Below are 21,853 nucleotides of genomic sequence, written 5' to 3'. Positions count from 1 at the left end.
ACCTCTATATGTATGTAAAACTCACTCCTAAAGACTTGTACCACGACCCTTACCCTCTTACACTCCACAAATACTTATGGAGTAATCATCGCACCAAGAGTATGTAAAGTGAAAAAGAGTAAGAATTGACTTATATACGGATTGGATTCAATATTTTATTCATAAATGTGTAAGATTTGACTTATATACGTATTTAATATTATTCATAAATGATCAAAAGAGTCTTATAGCAACTTTTCCTCACCTATTGCCTCTAGATTAGTAATAATAGATGAAAAGTAACCATTGAGTTGTATACATATTGGATTACCTGTGCGCTACAACATTTACCACTGAACTAGAATGTAACACTACGTTATTAGGAATTAAAAATACATTTAAGTCTGTGGTACCTTTAGGTTCATAAATGAAAATTTCAAGATTAAAATTGTATTCACATCTACTTTTTTTTACTTTTCTTTTTTTAACAAAGTATTCGCATCTACTTTAATGTAAGAATTGCATTGCTAAATGTTTTTTTTTTTTTTCCCAATAAAGTTGAGGACATAACAAAAATATTCACAAATTTCACAACATTCTTTAATTAGCCTGTCATTTCATACATGAGCCCATTGTAATATATGTTTCGATTAAAATATATATATATATATATATAAAAGGTGGTGTATATTAATTTTAAAATATTGTGAAAGGATATTGTGAAATTTTGTTGTAACTTTTTAAGATGAAAGGATATCTTGTAATCGCATTATAAAAGTAAATACTCTCACAACACGTGATTACACACTGTGGGACAAATATATTGTGAGAGATAAGATATACTACCTATTTCTAGGAGACTTACCTATCAATGATTTCAATTAGCAAACAACTCTACTTGTACACGGCTTATTCTAAATTTAAACAAAATAACATTTGACTCTCTTTCTTTTTTTCTTTTTTTCTTTTTTTTGGGGGGGGGGGGGGGGGGGGTAAAAAATAATATGTGACTCATAGAATAGCTAAGCACGCCAGATATTTTTTAACGATATACAACTTGGCTGGAAGATGTGGCAACTTTTCCAGGTAATATAAGCCAAACCTAAATCTTCTTGTATTAATTAAAAAATAAAAGGTATTTCAATCTCTTTGACCAAATAAGCGATAAATTGCTGATATTTCTACTCCTATTTCAAGTATAAATTTGAAATAAAGTTTTATTGTTGTAAGTCATTTTTAGTGTGTGTTTGAGAAGCGTGATTTGCGCTTTTCACGTTTGCGTCTACGTTTCTTTCTTTCTTTTTTTTTTTTTTTTTTTTTAAGACCAGTAAAAAAAGAGTAAACAGTAAATTTTTTATTATTTTTAGTTTTCAACAAAATAAGTGATATCTAAACAGACTTAGTGATATAAATTTTGATGACCGTATTTAAGTTTATAGCCTCAAAACGTTGACCTTCAGAATGATCATGTGTGCACCTAAACCCCAAAGCCATGGAGGCTGTATAAGAAGCAGCCACACAAAGATGATGACTGAGGGCTACGAGGAAGATTCTTTTGCTTCCATACAATCTAGTTTCGCAAAGCTGAGAGAGAGAGAGAGAGAGAGAGAGAGAGAGATTTCCCTACGCATGAGAACCAAATCAATTCAATTATAGCACAAATTTTTAGCTAATAAATAAAAAAAAGAATAGGGAAGCATCCCTAATGAATTGATTTGGAGGAGTTTGAACTTTGAAGTTGACCTTCTGTAAACATTAAAACCACTCAACTGATCCTCATAACCCCTTTATTTTTTGATACATTCATTGATAGTTGGAGGTAAAACACTGGGAGATTCCAATTGAGCTACAAGACTCTTGGCCACAGTCTCTTTATTACTTTCTGCAATTTAGACATTTAGTTACCAATACAGAGTGAGGAGGCAGACAGAACTTATCTATCCCTTAACCAAAAACAGGTAGAAAACACACCAAGTCTCCAAGCTAATTATGAGGGCTACTAGCATAGACAGTAGTCACAGTATATATTCACTTTACATCAACAACTATGCTTAAAATTCTCCAACACTAGTTCAAATGTAGAGACTGCCGCAATGGCAGGAAAACTATGATCTCGGTAGCCTATCCATTTGCCTACTTGATGTATTGAGAAAGCCACTTGAAGCCTTCGCCATATCCCATCTTGCGTACAATGCTGCACATGAAGACTTCAAGAGGGCGAACATTGGAGTCGGCCAAATTAACCTTACCTTTACCCGTGGTGAAGTTGGTCAGGCCCATATGGTAGCGCAACTCATCCTCTGAAGCAGCATAAGGTATGTCGATCTTGTTTCCCAAAATAAGGAATGGGACAGTTGCCAAGGACTCATCAGAGAGTAGCGCATCAAGCTCCTTTTTTGACTCTGCAAATCTCTCCTTGTCATAAGCATCAACCAGGTACACAACAGCATCCACCTACATGATAAAAGGTTGCAAATGATCAGTGAGGTATCAACCCCATCCAAGAAAGTTTTACTTGAGTCTTTTCATGCATCACCCCCACCACCACTGCTTTTGGCTGTAAGTTGGACTTTTTGTTCCTTCCAAACCCATGAGTAATTCAATGACAACAATAGTTGAAGAATAATCAGTTTGCTTTGATAGCAACGGACATGAACACCCCAAACACCTAAAACTACAAATGCAGAGTAAACAATATGACCATGAAGATATAAATTTAAATGATAACACCTATACGTAAGTCTCTTTATTTCAATATGGTATCCACACAGAATCATAGCAACCACTAAAGTCGAGTTAGTCCAAAATCAGAATAATTAACAATAAAGTGTCAAGTTTGACACTTACTCCTACCATAAGAACAGGTGGAGGGTTAGATTGTGATTTCAAAACCCACTGGGTGTGTGTACAACTTACCAATTAAGAAATTTGAAGAAATTAGTGAGCCATGAGTCTATACATCAAACAATTAATCTAATAAGCCATGAATTTCAAATAAACATCCCTAAGACAAAACATGCATTAATTTTGTTCAACACCATAATCTAGCTATATTTTCTACCATCTACATCTTCCCTAATCAATCACAATTATTATTATTTTGGATAGATCTAATTGATCACAATTATTATGAAACAATATTAACAACAAAACAAACAGTTTCACTAAATGAATGGATTAGCCAACCCCAAAATTTAGGCACTAAGAGTCTAAGACTTGGTTGCTTGTAGCCAATGCACAAACCTCGCACTTTTGCAGGGTCTGAGAGAGATCATGGTAGGCAGCCTTACCCCCAATTTATTTGAAAGGCTGATTCCTGGACTCAAACCCACAACTTGTTGCTTTTGGGATTAAGACTTGGTTGTTGTTCACTAAAATTACACATTCAACCCAACATTCAGAGTCAAAATCCCCCATGGTTTCAATTTTTAAATCACAACATTCAGAGTTAAAACTCCAATGAAAAGCTAGATGTCACAATGACCTCGTACCTATTCTTCAAAATCACTCTATTTAAGGGTGTTGGGATTATAGGTGTGATGCTGCCGGCCACGATTTTTGTAACAACTTTTTTCACAAAATCACATTCATAAGTTGCGATTGGAAAAGCTTCACTTTGTTCACGACTTGTTGAAATGACATGTTAGGATTAATATACAATAAAAATGATGTCAATAGTGAATCCATGTTGAAGTGACGTTACACCAATCACAACAGCACGCTGCGAAAAAGAAAAAAAAAAAAAAGTGAACTTTTTCCATGTCTCTAAACATTGCTCATAGGGCCACTACTCAACACCACTTTTAGTTGTGAAATTTTTTATTTTTTATTTTGTAGCTATACTTATTGTAAATATTAATAAACAAAAAAATTAAATTAAATTGCACATAAAAAAAAAATTGAGAAATAAAGCAAAAAAAAAGCAAAAAAAAAACCTTAGCGTAATAGTCCTTCCAGACTCTGCGAGCGATTTGATGGCCACCCAAATCGAAAGCTTTGAACTTTATCTGCCCAATACTCAGCTCCTCCGACGTTGGATACTGCGTCGGTTGGTGTTGCACTAATCTCTGCAAAACCAAACAAATACAAAATTTGTATAATTTATACAATAAACAATACAATAGCCTCTGTTTGGTTACTGAGAAAATTTGTACCTCGTCTTTGAGCATGTGTAGCAAGGTGGTCTTTCCAGCATTATCAAGCCCTAAGAACAAGATCTTCGCCTCTTTTTGCCACAGACCTAGTGAAGCCAGAATTCCATAAAACCAATCAAAAAGAAACATTTTTTTTTTCCGTTTCTAAAAATATTTAGTGAAGGAAAATGATTGGTTCGCTTTGAATCTGAGAAAATTCTCGGGAAAATTGTATGGGTAGTGAGAGTTGTAAGAGAGGGATTGAGCTTTTTTGGTTCGCTAGAAAGTGACGGAAAATTAGAGAGAAAATGGAAAAGAAAAGAAAAAAAAAAAAGGTTTTATTTTAATTTTTTAGTTTTAGGGGTTTTATTATATTTGGAGGGTGACCAATAACCGGTTAGAACAGTGAGAATGTGTTGGTGTTATGGTATGAAGGATGCTGACGTGGCCGGTGGAGGGGATACATAATGGGGATTAGCCGGTTGTGGGCTTTGGTGTCTGACGTGGGGGAATTTCATTGGCTGGTACGCGTCATTAGGATGTACCAAGCTATCGATTTGGAAACTTGCGGAAATGATGTTGTCTTTGAGCTCATGGTTTTGAGAAATTATAAAGTCGGTATCGAATTGTGGACAAGTAATATGATTTATTATTTTATTAAAAATTTATATTTGTTTAAAATTGCTGAGTTATAAAATTTTTTTAAATATAAACTGATTATTCACTAGTAATTTTAAACAAATTAGAGTCTTTTAGTAGAATAGTGAATAAGGCTGTGTTTGTTTCGTGTAAAATATTTTCCGAAAAATACATATTTTCCGGAAATGCTATTTTCCGAAAAAGGAAAATATTTTTAAGTGTTTGGTTGTATTATGAAAATTGGTGTGGAAAATATTTTCATGTGTTTGGTTCAATTAGGAAAATGCTATTTTCCTACAACAAATTCCGGCAGCAAATTCCAGCCACAACAACAACAACAACAATTCCGGCAAACGCAAACAACAACAACAACAATAACAACAACAATAATCAGTTCATAAAAAAAAAAAAAAAAAAAAAAAAAAAAAAAAACAACAACAACAACAACAACAACAACAGCAATCAAACTTAAAAAAAAAAAAAAAAAAAAAAAAAAAAAAAAAGAGCTGAGAGATCGAGGAAGAGGAAGAGGCGCGGCGACGACGATCGACGATCGACGGTGAGGCGCACGCTGGGTTCTTCGGGATCGAGATCGAGATCGAGTCGAGCGCTGGGTTCACGGCGAGGTGCGTGCGAAGGCGGTGCGGTGCGAAGGCGGCGCAGTGCGAGGAGCGGTTCTTCGTCAAGGCGCGGTGCGAAGGCGGTGCGGTGCGAGGCCGGTTCTTCGGCGAGGCGCGGTTCTTCGGCGACGGCGGTGCTCTCTTTCTCTCTTTCCCTCTCTCTGTCTTCATGCTCTCTCTTTCTCTCCATTTTCCGGAACTCATTTGAAGTGAAAATGAGTCCGGAAATCATTTTCACCCTTGACCGTGAGTCAACTGAAAATGATTTCCGGAAAATTGCATTTTCCAGCGCAACCAAACACCCGAAAACTTCGAAAACCATTTCCGGAAATGAATTTCACCCAAAACAAACGCAGCCTAAGTGACGTAGTTCACCAAAGGACTGTATAATTTCTCGACGATTACATAGAAGAATCCTTTATTTAATTTTTTTTCTTTCTTAATAAAAATGTTGGAAATTTTATTTTTAAATGGTTGTATGATAGAAAAAGATCCGCATCCGCATTTTGAAAAGTATAAAATAGATAATCTAACGTTAAATGTTTTTGAAAAATATGTAAAATAGAAAAATAAATTTTTATACTAAAATAGTTAGAAATTTTTGTTTGAATTGATGCAAATGCACTAAGTACATCGCACAAACAAAGCTCCAATTACGATTATTTTTAAACAATTTCAGGTGGAGGATTTAAATAAGAGGGTAGATCTTCTAGACAAATACTAAAATTAAAATAAAATAAAATAAAAACCATCGGTTAGACTTGTGAAGCTATTAACATGGTCACTTTAATCTCATTTCTATGCACAAAAGTAAGGAAAATTTTTAAGTATTTCCTAAAAAACGTTTTCAATTTGTCATGAACAACTGGATCTTTTCAATAAAGCGATCATATGGACTGTAGCTATATTCTCTATGACTCGAACAAACTTTAGTGTCATCACACTCAAAAATAGAATAAAAATTTCTAATAACTTGGGAGAAAAGAGGCCCTTGGACAAGGCTTTTTTAGGCCACGTCAGGTTTTCCTATTATCCGCGGCTGGAAGCAATCGGTAATGGAATAAGAGGAGCAGCCAAAGGGGGACCTATTTGCATCTGAAAAGTGATAGAGTCTACTTAATTTGCTTTAAAATAGAATAATTCAGTTGGTCAATAGCTATGGCAATCGTGAACACCTATTTTTAGAGAATGTAATACAGGGATCCAAAAAAGAGTGGGAGAGAGAGAATATAATACAGGATCCAAAGAAACTTGGGTTGGAGAGAAAGAAAACTAGATTCCAGCTGATAAAACCGTACAAAAATAAAAACATGGAAAAGAACATTTTAGTATAAAATGCAAACACGTAACATAAACTGACACCAAAGGCATTGAAGGGAAGACTAGCACAGATTGCTTTAGTGTGAGATTGACTCAGCTTAAAAAACTTACTTATTTTACTATTAAACTTATTTTTAATACTATTCATAAGTTACATTGTACTTTTTGATACTATTCATATGTTCTATTTTATTATTTCAGTTAACTTTTACCTTATCTATAATACTTTTAACAAAAAAATTTCAATTTTAACAAAATAAACGGATTTCAAACAGACTCTTAGTATGATAAACACTTACTAAGAGCACCGTTTTGGCAAAAACACAATTTTGTTGCTATTATGTGAAAGTAGTTACATACTCGCCACTTTCATATGCACCCACATACTCGTAATCATCCGTAATTTTTCATAAATTGTAAGTTATAACTGATAATATTATTCTTATACGGGCTTGCCATTGACAAAAAAATTGTTGCAAATCAATCACAACTTACCACTTTTACACAAGCTTACCACAAACACAAAATTTTCACATAATAATAACTTATTACCTTGATAAGTTGTGAGATTATGTGTGAATAAGTGTGTGTCTTTTATTTTTTAAAGAAAAAGTGTGTGTGCATAAATAATTTAGGTGTAATCTTAATTCTATTAAAAAAAACGTTTTTTGTGATATTGGGTGAGAAGGGTTTTTTTTGTTTTGGTAAATTTTACATTTATTTTACTTCAAACAAACACAACATTAATAAAATAATTTAAGGATGCTTTCAAATAAAACAATGAACTTTTTGGGTTTGATTTTGGGGTTTAGATTGATATAAGTTTAAAAGTTTAGGATTTAATTTGAAACTAATGAAACTATAAGGTTTAATTTGTAACAATCTTAAAATTTGGGGTTTAATTTGAATGTGATTGAATATTAAACTACCCTTAAAGTATAGATAATAATATAATTTGCCATTTTTTTTAATGGGTGGATTGAATTTTAAGAGAAGTGAGAAAAGAGTGACTGTTTTTGTTCTAAAAGAGAGTTCTTTACTTTTAACCTAAAAAAATTAGCCAAAGGCCTTGTAACTGAATTGACACCTCCCCATACACAAAATGCTTGGGGGTCTAGGGGGGAAAAGATTCGAGCTGCAGGGTTAGCAGCATATTGTAATTATTTCTCAAAAAAACTAAAAAAAATTACTATTTTTATACACATATTGGAGAGAGAGAGCAACAACATAAAATCTATAAAAAGTCCACTTGTGTAAAAAAAATTAATTTTTTTTGAAAATCTACTTATATCATTTACAAAATACAGGTAGCAAATAGGGAGTGTGCCAGGAACAACATGGCACAAAAAAAAGTCCACCGACCCTAGGTGGGTGTGGTCAAAGGCTTTGGTCAACTGCCTATATGATGTTGAAAATTGAAACTATCTCAATAAATGGAATTGAATTGCTATAGCAATTAGAGTTCTAGGATGTCAATAGGTCGGTATGAACTTAAATAGCGTCATATCTTGTTGGCATTGTTTAGTTTCTCACATTGTTTGGTTTCTTTTATGAGGAGAATTAAAGTTCAATCTCTCCTACTTATTGTAATTGATAACAAAAATTTGTTAGTTGGTGGGCTTGGCTTAAAGCATTCCCATCCAAGAGTACAAAAACTCTTAAAATGCAAAATTGAATACATAATACACAAAATTAACTCCACATCTGATACTCTCTCTCTCTCATAGGCATAGAAAAATCTTTTGGGCCAACAATGGAGGAGATGGGGCTTTGTGTCACGCATGGCTGAGGGCTTCTAGCGGCGTGACTGTAAATCTAGGTGTGAGGTTGCCAGTTAGAGTGCAGTGAGTTTGCAAATCAATTTGGGTGGTGTGGGTTGGGTTTGCAAATTGGTGTGGGTTTGCAAGTTGGAGTGCAAATCAATTTAAGCTTGAGTTTGCAAATTGATTTGGGTGGTGATGGATCCGCATCGATTTGAGGTAGTGGTGATTGCTGGGTTTCGTGGGTTGTCGATTTGTGTAACAAAACCATTATATATATATATATGGGTCAGGTTAAGTTAGGCAAATTTTTTAATCTACTAACTCACACTCAACCTAACCCATTGTTAAAAAAAAATTGGCAACAATTGGATTGGTTTAGTTTTGGTAGACTAGTGGGTCGGCTGCACATCTCTAGTGGTGGTAGATATGGGTACCATGGTAGTTGGGTTAGGAATTAGGAAAAAGGAAAAAGGAAAAAAAATGAATATTTTAATAAAATATGATACAAAATAATAAAAAATAGGATGTAAGATGTGTTTGAAAAGTAGTAAGGTAAAATAGATAAAACTAGTTTTTGATGATGTAAAATAAATTTTCATTGCATTCCCGGATGAAAATGCTTATCCAACTGGGTAAAAAATTTTGGTAAGATTTTTACCATCAATATGATGTTGCTCTAATAATAACTTGGTTACCTAAACAAATGAAATAAGTAATTCCAAAATATTTTACTGTAGATACAAAAATTTTAAAATAAAAAATAAAAAAGAAGACCACGCTCAATTGAGAGTTAGGTGTCAGGACACATCAAAGCTGATCTCCCTTATTTAAACGTGGTTCAATGTGTTGCGATCCCCATTAAGAAACAATCTCAACTTGTTCTCAAAAAAAAATAATAAATAAAAATAAAAAGAAGAAGAAATGCTCCCAAGTCTCACCAACCATGCATTGGAAGCTCCTCCTCGTTGCCATAGTTTAAAGAGAAAAATGGAACAACATTGTCATGGCCATTGCTTGAAAAGAAAATGGAACAATATTCCTTGACTAAAACACCCTTGATTTATAGACTATCATCAGAGAAGTAGGATATATGACAATGGCAAGAGACATTAGAAGAAAACACTTTTTTTTTCAAACAATAAATGTACCATGATACTTCAAAATTTATTATGAATTCAAAACAAAAACAATGCTCAAATCAGAGGCAGAAAAACTAGCAGAGAACAACAGCATAATGTCAAAGCTTGTTTGAAAAAGACAAATTTGAAATTGCACGTTTTATGGATAAAAAATTATGCAGTTGAAAATCCTTCAATTCCAATGAAATAAATAGTAAAAGATTTCTCTTCCAATCTCATTGCAGTCAAGCGCTTCAAAATTGCAGAAGCTTACCACAAGAATACAGTGCCGATCATTATCCCCCTACTCTACTTCTACTTGATATATTGGGAGAGCCACTTGAAGCCTTCACCATAGCCCATCTTGCGAACAATACTGCACATGAAAACTTCCAAGGGCCGGACATTGGACTCTGTAAGGATCACCTTCCCCTTGCCAGTTGTGAAATTGGTCAGTCCTAGATGATAGCGTAGCTCGTCTTCTGAAGCTGCATAAGGAATGTCAATCTTGTTCCCTAGCACAAGAAACGGAACATTAGCCAGGGATTCATCTGAAAGGAGGGCATCTAGCTCCTTCTTTGATTCTGCAATTCTTTCCTTGTCATAGGCATCAACAAGGTAAACAACTGCATCCACCTGTTCATGGATGGAAATATAAAAATAGATGGTCAGCATTCAATTCTTTGGCATGTATATACATGCTCCAAAAGGGTCATTGTCAAAATAGATTTGCATTTTTAAACTTGAGGGCTAAATGAGTTTTTCTCCTTCATTCGGTCACAAAGAGCAGGTATGTTAATGCCAGTTCAAATGAATTAAACACCATAACCAGGATCAAGACCAACTTGTTCTTCACATGGTATTGTTCTCAGAATTTCAAAAAATATTAGTTGCTGGAAACCACTTTAAGTCTGAGAGTCTATCATGAAACATTGAGCACAGAAAAACCAATAAAGTATTCATTCTGAAATTTATTGAAAGGTGATACAACTAAATGGGGAAATATTTACCATTGAGCAAACTTTGAACTCATTTTTCAATGGGCAGGTCTTCCCACTCAATCTAAACAAAAACTATCGTGGAATACTATCTCAATGAAGAGAAGCAGCCCCACTTTGGTTCTTTAAATCTCCAAGAAGATCTAACAAATAACCTTGTTCTAATAAATCTATGGCTTCTCTTTCAAACCTGAAATTGACCTCTTTGAGAATAGGTTCCACAAGACATGGTGGATTTTTGAAGGAAGTTATGTATGGAAAGCTACTATTAAAACACCTCCGGAAAGACAAAAAAGGTGCTATCAGCGAAACTTCCATTGTTCAATGTTTGCCTCCAATGAATCAGATAAACATAAGAGAAGATATATCTGGGATTATGGAGGCATAGCACATTAAGTCATTGCTGCTAAGGGAGCAGGCAATACTTTTATTTCTTCTGAAGTTCCACTCGACTACTAGTTGGATTAAAAATCATATTTTGATAAGGTAGCAAAGGATTTCTCATGTGTACAGAAGGAACTAAAGCTAGAAGCATGAATAATAATTCAATAAACTTGCACTTATTAGACCAAACCTACAAAGAATATGATTCCAATAATTCAGATAGAAGGCTGACCCTTCTCACAACTCGAGGATGTACAAGATTAAAAAGAATGAAGAAATGCTTTATTCAAAAGGGTAAACCTTATGTGCAGTTCTTTAGGGAAAGTACCTTATATTTCCAAATTCAATTCAACCGTGTGGCTGACCAGTGGAGCATAAAAGATGTTCTCTACCCCTAAGGACAATTGAATTCAATTATGCGGTTCATTGGCCAATACAACCACATGGTTCAATTTAGTTGGGGAACCAAAAGTACAATTCTGAAGGAACTACCTAAGTTTTGTCCTGTTCAAAGTTGTAGGTAATATAACAGCCTATAAGATTATCAAAGAAATTCTGTCATTGGTTTAATTTATAGTAAAAGTATCTAGTAAAACCTAATACAATTAGATCTGCTTATAGTTTCCAGTAGTTCATACAAATAATCTCAATCAAAATCAAAAGATTCAAAGAATCAAATGTGCATGAATGACTTTCAAATATAACCAATCAATTTATCCATTATAAGATGTTCTAATAGAATCGATTGCCAAATCCACGTGTAGAATTATAGTGTGGATCAGAAGCGAGTCCCAATCCAATAACATTGATTAAAAACAAAACAAGAGCAATCTAACATTGGATTAAAACAAGAAATGCATAGATCATGTTTAGTTGATACATTTTAAGCCAACACAAACATAAAATAGAGAGGAAACCAAAAAGAAAGAAATCAAATTCAAATGTACCTTAGCATAGTAATCTTTCCAGACTCTGCGAGCGATCTGGTGGCCACCTAAGTCAAAAGCTTTGAACTTGATTTTCCCAATACTCAACTCCTCCGAAGTTGGGTGCTGAGTTGGCTGGTGTTGCACTAGTCTCTACCAAAAACCAAAAAAACAAAACCACATTTTCCAAAATCTCAGAAAAACAATCTCAAACAGCAAAAGACAGAGAAAAAGGTAAAGACAAAAACAAACCCACCTCGTCTTTCAACATGTGCAGAAGAGTGGTTTTGCCTGCATTGTCAAGACCCAAGAATAGAATCTTGGCCTCTTTTTGCCATAGGCCAAGAGATGCAAGGACACCGTAGAACCAATCAACAAGGAACATGTCTGTGTCTGTGTCTCTTTCTCAAAGCCGCAAAAGAATGTGAGGAATTTGCTGTAATCTCAGGTCTAAAAAGACACAGATCGAATTGGTAAGGAACAAGAAGGACCCAGATCAAGCAAAGATCCAATCTTGCTGCTAAAAAGGTATGTGGGAAAAGAGGAAGGTGGGAAACTCAGAATGACAAGAAATATGGACTCATTGGTATGGGGCGTGGTTTGTTTGTTTGTGCGTGAGAATCAGATTGTGTTTTGGGTTTGGTCAGATACAGTTGAGCGTTTTTACAACTGGAAGTAAATAGCATTGTTGTTATTAATTTCACCGGAAGAGTTATGCTTAGCTAGCTTAGGCTGGCTTTTATTTCTCTAAAAAAAAAAAAAAGCTTTTTTTAAAAAAAAGAAATTATATAAAACAGTTTATATATATAAAATTGTATTTGGTGGGTAAGCAATAAACAGAGACCCATTTCGTGTTGACGCGGCATTTGAATTTTGACCATACGGGATTTGTTGAACTGTCATGGACCTTCCACTCAAAATAATATAATATGGGTGAAATATTAAAGACACGTTTGGTAGACTGTAATAGATACTGTAATGTAATAAATATTTCTATAGCATAACTATTTAGTTGTTTGGTTATATTTTTATTACAATGAATAGTTATTTCTTATGAATAACTATTCTTCAAAATGATTGATCAAAAGTACTGAATATCTATTTTTTCATCTTATATAATAACTTTTAAAAAAATTTTCCTAAAAAGTCATTAGTTACCACATCTTCAAAAGGAAAAAAAATAAAATTTATTTGTTGTTAATTATTAGCTCTATTTTGAACACCCTAACATAAGTGTATTTGAAAATTTTGACTTAAAAATGATTTAATTATACTTTTTTTTTATACTCTACTAAATTGTGGATATATATTCAAAATTCTATTCCTAAATGGTCACTAAACTAATGAATAGTAATGTGAGGGGAGAAAAACACAGCCCAACTTATTGGGCCCAAGTCCCTGAATCAGGAACACTCTTCATCCGAGGAGATGGGACCCTCAGTCGGATGCCCACGCCAATGGGGGATGCCTGGAGATGAGCACGCATACCATCCGAGGAAATGCTCATATGTCCGAGTAGCCATGCGTCCTCGGATCCGAAGAGGTTTGATCAAACACGAGTATGGGAGGTTCAACTGATCTATTTGACAAGTGTCAAGAGGGAGAGGGACCTCGGACACACATAAAGATAACGGCAACGGAGAAATATCAAGGAGGCATACTCCAACCACCACATTTAATGCACTGCACCTAACTTCCTGGCCGCATTTATGTGGATAGGACCCCTGAACAGTGCTTTCTCAGCTACCGCCACTCACATAAGGCTAAAAGTGGGGTGATGGGACATGTACTTAAGTAGGTGCCTGGATGATGAACAAATGGACGGAGGAGATGTAAGAAGGCAATGCTATATAAGGGAAGGGTACCTCTGATAGAGGGGGATCGGAAAATAGGAGAGGAAAAGGATATATGAGATAGTTGTGGCCCCAGGAATTGTAACCTTATATGATCAATGAAAAACATCTCTTCGGACGGAGTATTCATATTAGTCCGAGAGCACATTAATCCAAATCTTCCCATTCGCATCGCTGTTTGATATTGTTATTTTCATTATTAGCCTAGCTCTTTCACCCACTCTCTACAAAATTTATTGTTTTGGGCTCGGTGGGCCAAGGACCCATACAAGGGAGAGGGACCTCGGACACACATAAAGATAACGGCAACAGAGAAATATCAAGGAGGCATACTCCAACCACCACATTTAATGCACTGCACCTAACTTCCTGGCCGCATTTATGTGGATAGGACCCCTGAACAGTGCTTTCTCAGCTACCGCCACTCACATAAGGCTAAAAGTGGGGTGATGGGACATGTACTCAAGTAGGTGCCTGGATGATGAACAAATGGACGGAGGAGATGTAAGAAGGCAATGCTATATAAGGGAAGGGTACCTCTGATAGAGGGGGATCGAAAAATAGGAGAGGAAGAGGATATATGAGATAGTTGTAGCCCCAGGAATTGTAACCTTATATGATCAATGAAAAACATCTCTTCGGACGGAGTATTCATATTAGTCCGAGAGCACATTAATCCAAATCTTCCCATTCGCATCGCTGTTTGATATTGTTATTTTCATTATTAGCCTAGCTCTTTCACCCACTCTCTACAAAATTTATTGTTTTGGGCTCGGTGGGCCAAGGACCCATACCTTTTTGGACTTAGGCTGCAAAAACTGACCCTACAGAAACTATGGCAAAACTAAGGATTTTTTGATAATGGAAAAACTGAGAATTACATGTAGCACTACTTGAGACTGTCTCGCATCTCTTATTTTCTTCCTACTGCAAAAAGATTGTGAAGACTCGCTAATGTTGTCAAGTAAAATCCGCCATACAAGTATCTCCTCTTATAGTTGGAAGCACTACTGCAACATTTACAAGGAAACAGGCAAATAGAATTCTTAAGTACACATCCATTAAATAACATATCTTACACGGCATAAATAAAGAAAGAAAAATCAGATTGTGCTGATGGAGGTATACACTGCATAGATTTTTACATATTTGAAGAATACACTTTAGCCAAGCATGATGGCCTGTGTTCCAGACATAAATATGGTAGCCAATATACTAATATAGTTTCAAGGTGTAAAAGAACATTAAAATAGGACTCAGAAGTCACTAGTTTCATCTTAAGATTCCAGTACTTCATTGGATAAATTAAAGCATAAAAAAATGTTAGTACTTACCTTAATCACAGTTCATCATTCACTGTCGTATCTGGTTGGACTTGGACTGTCTGGTCCCGATTTTTCTGAATAAAATCAATGATCTCCTCCTTTGTTTTATTCCCATCATACTTCAACAGGATACCACTGGTAAATTTGAAGTACAAAGTTGGTAACCTTGTACCTCAAAGTTATCACTTGGGATGTCATTTTCAGTCGCATCCTTGGCAGTAGTAAGATCAAAACAACTCAAAATCAAAACCAATTAAGAATGAATATGAGACTGAAGAAGTACTAGAAACGTGATAGAATTAACTGAAGTTAAAGTATCTAACAAAACAGATCAGACAGGTGAGTAGATGACCAATTAGAATAGCAGTCAGTAATTGTATAAAAGTTAGCTATTATGGATCTAACATGTTTAGAAATATCAAAAATATAGGTAACAAAGAATAGACATAAGTTATATGAAACGCTATGTGACTAGTATAAAACTTGATGTAACATGTTTATTAACTTTGATTGACCAATCTCAAAGGGATAAATGAATGCAACACAAAGGTTAAAACATTTTTTTATTTTTTATGCTTATTTTTACTGTGAGTTCATACTGGGTTTGATCAGCAAGGAAGGAAAATGGTTTAGACAAAAAGACAAGTTACAACGTGTAGATTGGATGTCTGTTTTTCACTGATTCTTGGGTCTGTAGCTAAATTTTAATCCTAAATCACTTTGTCTCAACGTTTCGGCTTCAGTGCTCTTTCCTTGAGGCTCAAGTTGTGCAAAGCTGCAAGCTGTTAGCCTCAAAATGCATTAAATATGGATGCTTTGGTTTCAACTACTTAACCTATTTTCACCGATGGCCTACAGGGGCAAAATGTTGTAAAGTGCTGTGGAAAAATCTGTGCTCCATGACAACAAGAACAAAGATTTAAACCAAATACCACAAAATTAGTAGCACAATCTGAAGTATTAGTTATGTACAAATGGGCAAATGAACTGTCTTTGGAATACATGACTGGAAAAAAAAAAAGATTCTTACCAGCTTTGCAATGAGAACATCAGTATCATTTTCAAATGAGACAGCAACTTCTTCCAAAATTGGGGACAGTTTCTTGCAAAGTCCACACCAGGGTGCATAAAACTCTAGCAGAACTGTGAGTAGAACAAGTAAAAACCATTAATATTTTTTCTTTTCCATAATAAGCATTAAGGAATTGTTGAGGCAGAAAGGTGGAGAGTTATCAAGATAAAGAAAATATAATATTTACTCTATTTCAATATATTTGCCTATATAACAAATCATTGCCGTCCTCACAAGACACAAATTTAACACATTTATAAACTTGTTGTGTCATCATAATGCTATTTTAAGGAAGTTAATTTAAAACTCTCACAACACCAATTTGCTTACAAAAAAAGCAGTTCAGAAAAGATTCAACTTTCAATCGCTGAACGAATTTTTGCAAACAATTGCATAAGGCCTAAGCCCAATCCATATTTGACTGTATTACATTAAGGATATTCTGGCAACTAATTCAAGCATAAAACTTTCTAGGGATCTCTACTTTGGGACCAATTTGGTCTTTATTTTGAATTCAATGGTCCTTAGTTTAGTAGTTAAATTAGAAGTCTTAATGCTACTTTTATAAGAAAGAATTCTCATATATATTGCATTCAATCAATGTACACAAAGAATTGATATTTCTTAAATGAAATTATGATTAAATTGCTTTATTGAAAAATGCATGCCTAGAGTTTTCTCTCTTCTTATTCTTTGCCTCACTGTTACTATTCAGTCATTGTTTTCATTACCTTTAAACAATAACAAACTTCTGTCTCTCTCTTCTCCTTACATATCAAAACTCCAAAATTCACATACTTTCTCTAACAAACAGACACCCAAGAACCCCTTGAAACAACACTTAAATCCTAATATTGTTGCTGTTAACAATTTCCAGTAAGCAGATTTCTAAATTCGGAGTCTGTACTACCCCCCAAATGTGAAACCTTTTCAAACCCTATTTCAACCTACAAACCTTAACTATAGCCTTTCCTCACCATAACAACTCCCAAAATCATAACTTTTCCTACCCAAAATCCCACCACAAGTACAGACAGAAATATTATATCTAATTAGTCCTGCATCAGAAAAGTGAAGGCTAATTTCTTTAACTTAAAACAAGTAGGTTCAGAATACTTCATAGTGGGACTTTTACAGCACTGTTAAAATGGTAATTTATGGCACTCTAATTAAGGGTTTTATTTTATAAAAGTGAGATTGCATGAGTTACAATATGTCTTTCTGGCTGCATGGGCATAAATCAGATATTATTATTAATACTGATAAATGATATGTTTTATGAAAAAAATAGTAATAATAATCAAAGTGAAAACGAAACAGATATCACTGACATCAGTGGGGCTGGTCTAGTCCCAACTCATATGTAGAGATCATTAGCTTTTCAATTAGGTTTTAGAAAATCCATTCAACAGCTCTTTTTGGAAGAAATTTCTAAAAATTTCAAATTGTGCGGTTTCAAACAACTATAGGAATAAACTTTGAATGATGCAACTAATGAAACACTAATAAAGACAGACCATTCTTTCCAGAGTTGAAAACCATGTCATGTAGGCTTTCAGCAACAACCACTTTCAGAGGCTCAATATTAGTTTCAGGAATGGGCTGTGACTTTATGAATGGCTTTAAATTTCCATCCTGAAACATGGCCACATTGGAAATCAGAAATTTTTTTAATGAATAAGACAAAAAATCAAGCAATAAAACAACAGTGCAAGATTTTTCAAGTCAAGAATGGAACAAACTACATTCATGAGGTGAAGAATAATGCATCACTAATATGAATCATATTAGTGGCAACAGAAGCAGGAGAGCATTGCCGTGTATTGCTTCAACCAAGGTGCAATATGTTCAGGCTCCAAGTTTGGTTTAAGGTACTTCTGACCATCATTTTTTAGTATGAAGAGGAGAGGTACCAGGTCATCTTTGAATCCAAAGTACTGCCCGCCCAAACCAAATACAAAGTAAACATACCAAAAGAGTAGGCTATTAAAAAATAACAATAAAAATGGGTGGGTTGGAAAAACAATAACCTCAAGTGGCCCTTGGCTCGCCTCAACATCAGCTATTAGAAAGCTTATGCCCTTTCCTTTGTTGTGCAAAGCAACATCATGAAATTTTGACTTGAAATTATCAACATGAACGCCAGTGAAGTCCAAAAATGGCATCACCTACCAATGTCCCCCAAAAATAAAGAAGGAAACTATTAGTAAGGTTACTGGGGGTAAGGCTACCTACCAACCACCTCTCCAGATCTCACAAAAGTGGGAGCCTTGTGTACTAGTACTAGTATAACCGCTTTTATTTTATCTTTCTTTATTTATTTTTAACTATTAGCACATAAAAAATAAGTAATGATATTAGGCAAAAAAAAAAAAAAAAAATGTATTGGATGAATTTTTCCATATAAAAATGCACTCTTGTAGACCAAGAAAGCACAATAGGGAAAAAAGGCAAATGGAATTTCAAATATTAAAAAACTGAAAGGCTGCAGACTTGAATAAGGGCAATGGGGATAACCAGACCCTAGAAAAACATGTAAGTGCACATCCACACCCAGCAACAACCAGTTAAAATAAGAAAGGAAATAGTATATAACAGTTTCATTCAGCACAAAAATAAATTTTGTGACCTTGTTATTAGGGCTGTTGAAGAACTTGATAACAAATGGATGGTTACTTGGATCCTTGTCGAAAAGAGTCATAATAGGCAAACTAGCTTCTTCAATAAACTTCACCAAAGCATCCACATTAAAATCCTGGAAACAATAAGGCATAAAAAAAATTGTTCATCATATTAAGAAGTGTACCAAATGCCATAAGATCTATGTAATCAAATTGCATTCCACAGTACCTGGAAATCAACAAACAGTTCGTCAAATGGTTTTATCAATCTCACTGTTAGCCTGTCCACTGAAGATCCACCCTTTGGAAGGAGTTTGGCATCCAAAGTGCGACCAAACTTATAGTCAAAACGCAAACTTTCTGCTAAAGCAGTGAAGTTATCAAATTCCTCCCCCGAGAATTGTGGAAAAATTCCAAACTGTTGAATTGGACACACATTATTGGTACAAAGTGGACCTGCCAAGGGAAGAAACAGAAGCTGAAACTAAAACCAAAAATTCTTACAATTAAGATCTTGTTTTCGCCAATAAGGCTAGCAGCATCTTCCACAGATTTTATTTCAACTGATGCAGGTGCAACTTGCTTTTTCATGTAAGCTACTATATGATCAGCTTCATGAGGGCCTTTATATTCTTGAATATTTTTCCTCCATTTCTTAAAATCTTAAGAGTAGGGAAAGCCCTTATGTCAAATTCATCTGCAAGTGCCTCATTTGCTTCATCATTTGCATCTATTTTTGCCAGAATGACTGGAGGGTCATGGCTACTCAAAATGGAAGCAGCTTTTTCATACTACAAATTACAAGATTTGCATTTGAAAAAATTTTATTCAATTAAGAATGCACTTGGCCTACATTTGCGAAGAACGGGGACAACTATGACTTTAACCTAATGAGAAAAGAAATTAATTACCTCTGGAGCAAGTTTCATAGAAAAGTTACACCTGCACGAGGGAAGGGAAAGATATATTAGACTGAAATATGAGCCCAACCCACCTAACAAAACAAACAAGAAAATAATAATTTAAACTTCTGAATGAGAGATAAGACTACACAGGTCACAGGAATCAAACTCAAGGAAAAAAACAAAAACAAAAAATCTCTACTGAAACACTGTGGTAGCTAATACACATGCTTGAACACAAGCATTGTTTTAATCACACAAGTTTGAACAAGAATCTAATTAAGCATAAACTCTTGAAGGATCATTTAAAGTATAGAACAGTTTGAATGATGGTTAAATTAAATGTAAAATGTGCAAGAAATAAATACAGGGGATAAACTTGAGGTCATATTGACTCTTATAGCCAAAAATGCTCAGTATAGCTAAAAATGTTCAGAATAGGCTGCTCTCAGTAAATCACTGACTTTTACTATTAGAGGACTACTAACTCACCAAACACGGTATTGTTGGTCCCAAAGAAGGATGACAATCCCTCTGAATGGATGTAAACTTTTTAAATTTTATATCTTTTCACTAAGCCAAACATCTACATGGGAAGCTATCATTATCCCTAAGGGTTTTGGTGCGTGAGATTTATTATGTTGTGATCACCCCTTCACATTCCTATTAACAGAAGCGTAGGCAGGGCCACTATCAATAAGTGACCCTCTCCTATATGGCCGATACATGGGACATTACTCTTGCGGACCCAATAGGGCCAATACACTAGATATGGCGCTGTTAATCATGTTTTGGTTACATCCCTGTTTGCATTCCTGTTATGATCATGTGGTAGTGAATCTATATATTCTTCCTTTTCTTTTTTTTTTTCTTTTTTTTTTTTTTTGAGAAACTTCCTTTTCATTATTTATTGTGAAGTTTCTTGTAATTAAGAACCCTTAGAACATGACAAACAAACAGACACTTTTCTTGTTTGTACACAAGCTTGCCACTAGACACACAAACAAGTGAACAAGCACGAGTCTATCACAATGTTTCTTGGCTGTTACTAAACAATCTAGCATGCCTTGAGAACGTGATTGTTAAGGTGACTCATAATACAAAGATATCTAAGTTTAATTACATGTAAAAAAAAAAGTGTATAGATCACGAAGTCCTCACTTAGAAGTAGGCTAAGGAAAGTAGAGGAGTTGTGTACATATATCCATGTGATGATGGGTCATGGTGTGACATACGAAATATCAATTTAAGGTGAAAAGTCCTAGTTATTTTTTATTCAAAATTTGTTAGGAAGAGTTATGATTTCCACATATTCATTATTTCACATCTTTCTTCATATATATATATATATATATATTTAGTGGTGTTAAAATGTAAACATTCTCACATTAATTGTGAATATGTGTGTGAAATAGTGGATATAAACAAGTGTAAACAAATATTTTTCTTGTATGAATTAAAGTTAAAAAAATATCTAAATTTTTTTCTCAATTTGTTAAATCAACAAAAGGGTTCTATTATATTATCCCAAAAAAAAATGACATTATTCTATAAAAGACTATCTACCATACGTTAAGGATTTATTCTATTTTAAGTGAATGTAAAATAGAGAAAATCCATTTTTTACCATTAAAATTTTATTGATTTTTTTTTTAATTCTAACAATATATAGAATGTCATTTCATTTAAAATTTAAATAACACGATACTAAATACACATTGACATTTGAAATCTATTACTGTAAAAGACTAAAAATACTTGCAAATGATATTTATTCAAAGTAACAGGCCAATGAGATTACGTTATCTAATTGATTAATGCTTTATGGTTTGTAGTAGGAAGATTCTAAAAGTACTACAATAGGAGCTTCCGATGATAGTTTCTTATTATCAAACAAAGACACCAATAGATTTTTACAAATTACAAATTGATGTAATAATGAATGTAATTGATGAATTTCAACCACTATAAGTGAATATTTGAATTGTCTTTTTATAATTGGTGACACATCAGTTTGTAAGCTCAATATAGTCAACCATGTAACACATGTTACACGGTAGTGCACTACTCTAATAACACAATTTTATTTTATTTTTAGGAGTAAAATACTACATGCAGTGGACTAGTGAACTTAGTACTCACTCCACTTAATGGGTTTAAAGTCTAAACGTCACTGATTAGAGAGAGAGAGAGAGAGACC

The 21,853-nt window shown here is 34.3% G+C and overlaps 2 protein-coding genes, 1 non-coding gene and 1 pseudogene across 3 annotated transcripts; all 4 read right to left on the bottom strand.

Annotated features, from left to right (window-relative positions):
• Nucleotides 1-1,820: 1,820 nt before the first annotated feature.
• On the bottom strand, nt 1,821-4,459 carry LOC112007278 (small COPII coat GTPase SAR1A). The gene is made up of 3 exons (XM_024039611.2): nt 4,134-4,459; nt 3,915-4,046; nt 1,821-2,433 (listed from the first exon to the last, which is right to left on the bottom strand). The coding sequence occupies exons 1-3, from the start codon at nt 4,260-4,262 to the stop codon at nt 2,113-2,115; spliced, it is 582 nt and encodes a 193-aa protein (XP_023895379.1). The 5' UTR covers nt 4,263-4,459; the 3' UTR covers nt 1,821-2,112.
• A 5,239-nt stretch (nt 4,460-9,698) lies between these two features.
• LOC112007279 (small COPII coat GTPase SAR1A) lies at nt 9,699-12,593 on the bottom strand. The gene is made up of 3 exons (XM_024039612.2): nt 12,137-12,593; nt 11,902-12,033; nt 9,699-10,208 (listed from the first exon to the last, which is right to left on the bottom strand). Exons 1-3 carry the CDS (start codon nt 12,263-12,265, stop codon nt 9,888-9,890), a joined length of 582 nt encoding a protein of 193 aa, XP_023895380.1. The 5' UTR covers nt 12,266-12,593; the 3' UTR covers nt 9,699-9,887.
• On the bottom strand, nt 10,819-10,945 carry LOC112007337 (small nucleolar RNA snoR83). The gene has a single exon (XR_010627060.1). It is a non-coding gene; the product is annotated as a small nucleolar RNA snoR83 (small nucleolar RNA).
• Nucleotides 12,594-14,822: 2,229 nt separating the features above from the next.
• Nucleotides 14,823-20,381, bottom strand: LOC112019063 (protein disulfide-isomerase-like; annotated as a pseudogene).
• Between the last annotated feature and the right edge of the window lie 1,472 nt (nt 20,382-21,853).

This window comes from Quercus suber, unplaced genomic scaffold (genome assembly GCF_002906115.3).
Source record: "Quercus suber isolate HL8 unplaced genomic scaffold, Cork oak 2.0 scaffold_26, whole genome shotgun sequence".
NCBI lineage: Eukaryota > Viridiplantae > Streptophyta > Magnoliopsida > Fagales > Fagaceae > Quercus > Quercus suber.
The sequence above is the reverse complement of the archived record's forward strand: the minus strand, read 5'-3'. Positions and strand labels throughout refer to the sequence as shown.

Coding starts and splice junctions, on each gene's coding strand:
- LOC112007278 (XM_024039611.2), bottom strand. CDS start 4,262: ATGTTTCTTTTTGATTGGTTTTATGGAATTCTGGCTTCACTAGGTCTG. Junction 4,047..4,133: donor TACACATGCTCAAAGACGAG/GTACAAATTTTC, acceptor TTGGTTTTGCAG/AGATTAGTGCAACACCAACC. Junction 2,434..3,914: donor GGAAGGACTATTACGCTAAG/GTTTTTTTTTTG, acceptor TTTATCATGTAG/GTGGATGCTGTTGTGTACCT.
- LOC112007279 (XM_024039612.2), bottom strand. CDS start 12,265: ATGTTCCTTGTTGATTGGTTCTACGGTGTCCTTGCATCTCTTGGCCTA. Junction 12,034..12,136: donor TGCACATGTTGAAAGACGAG/GTGGGTTTGTTT, acceptor GGTTTTTGGTAG/AGACTAGTGCAACACCAGCC. Junction 10,209..11,901: donor GGAAAGATTACTATGCTAAG/GTACATTTGAAT, acceptor ATCCATGAACAG/GTGGATGCAGTTGTTTACCT.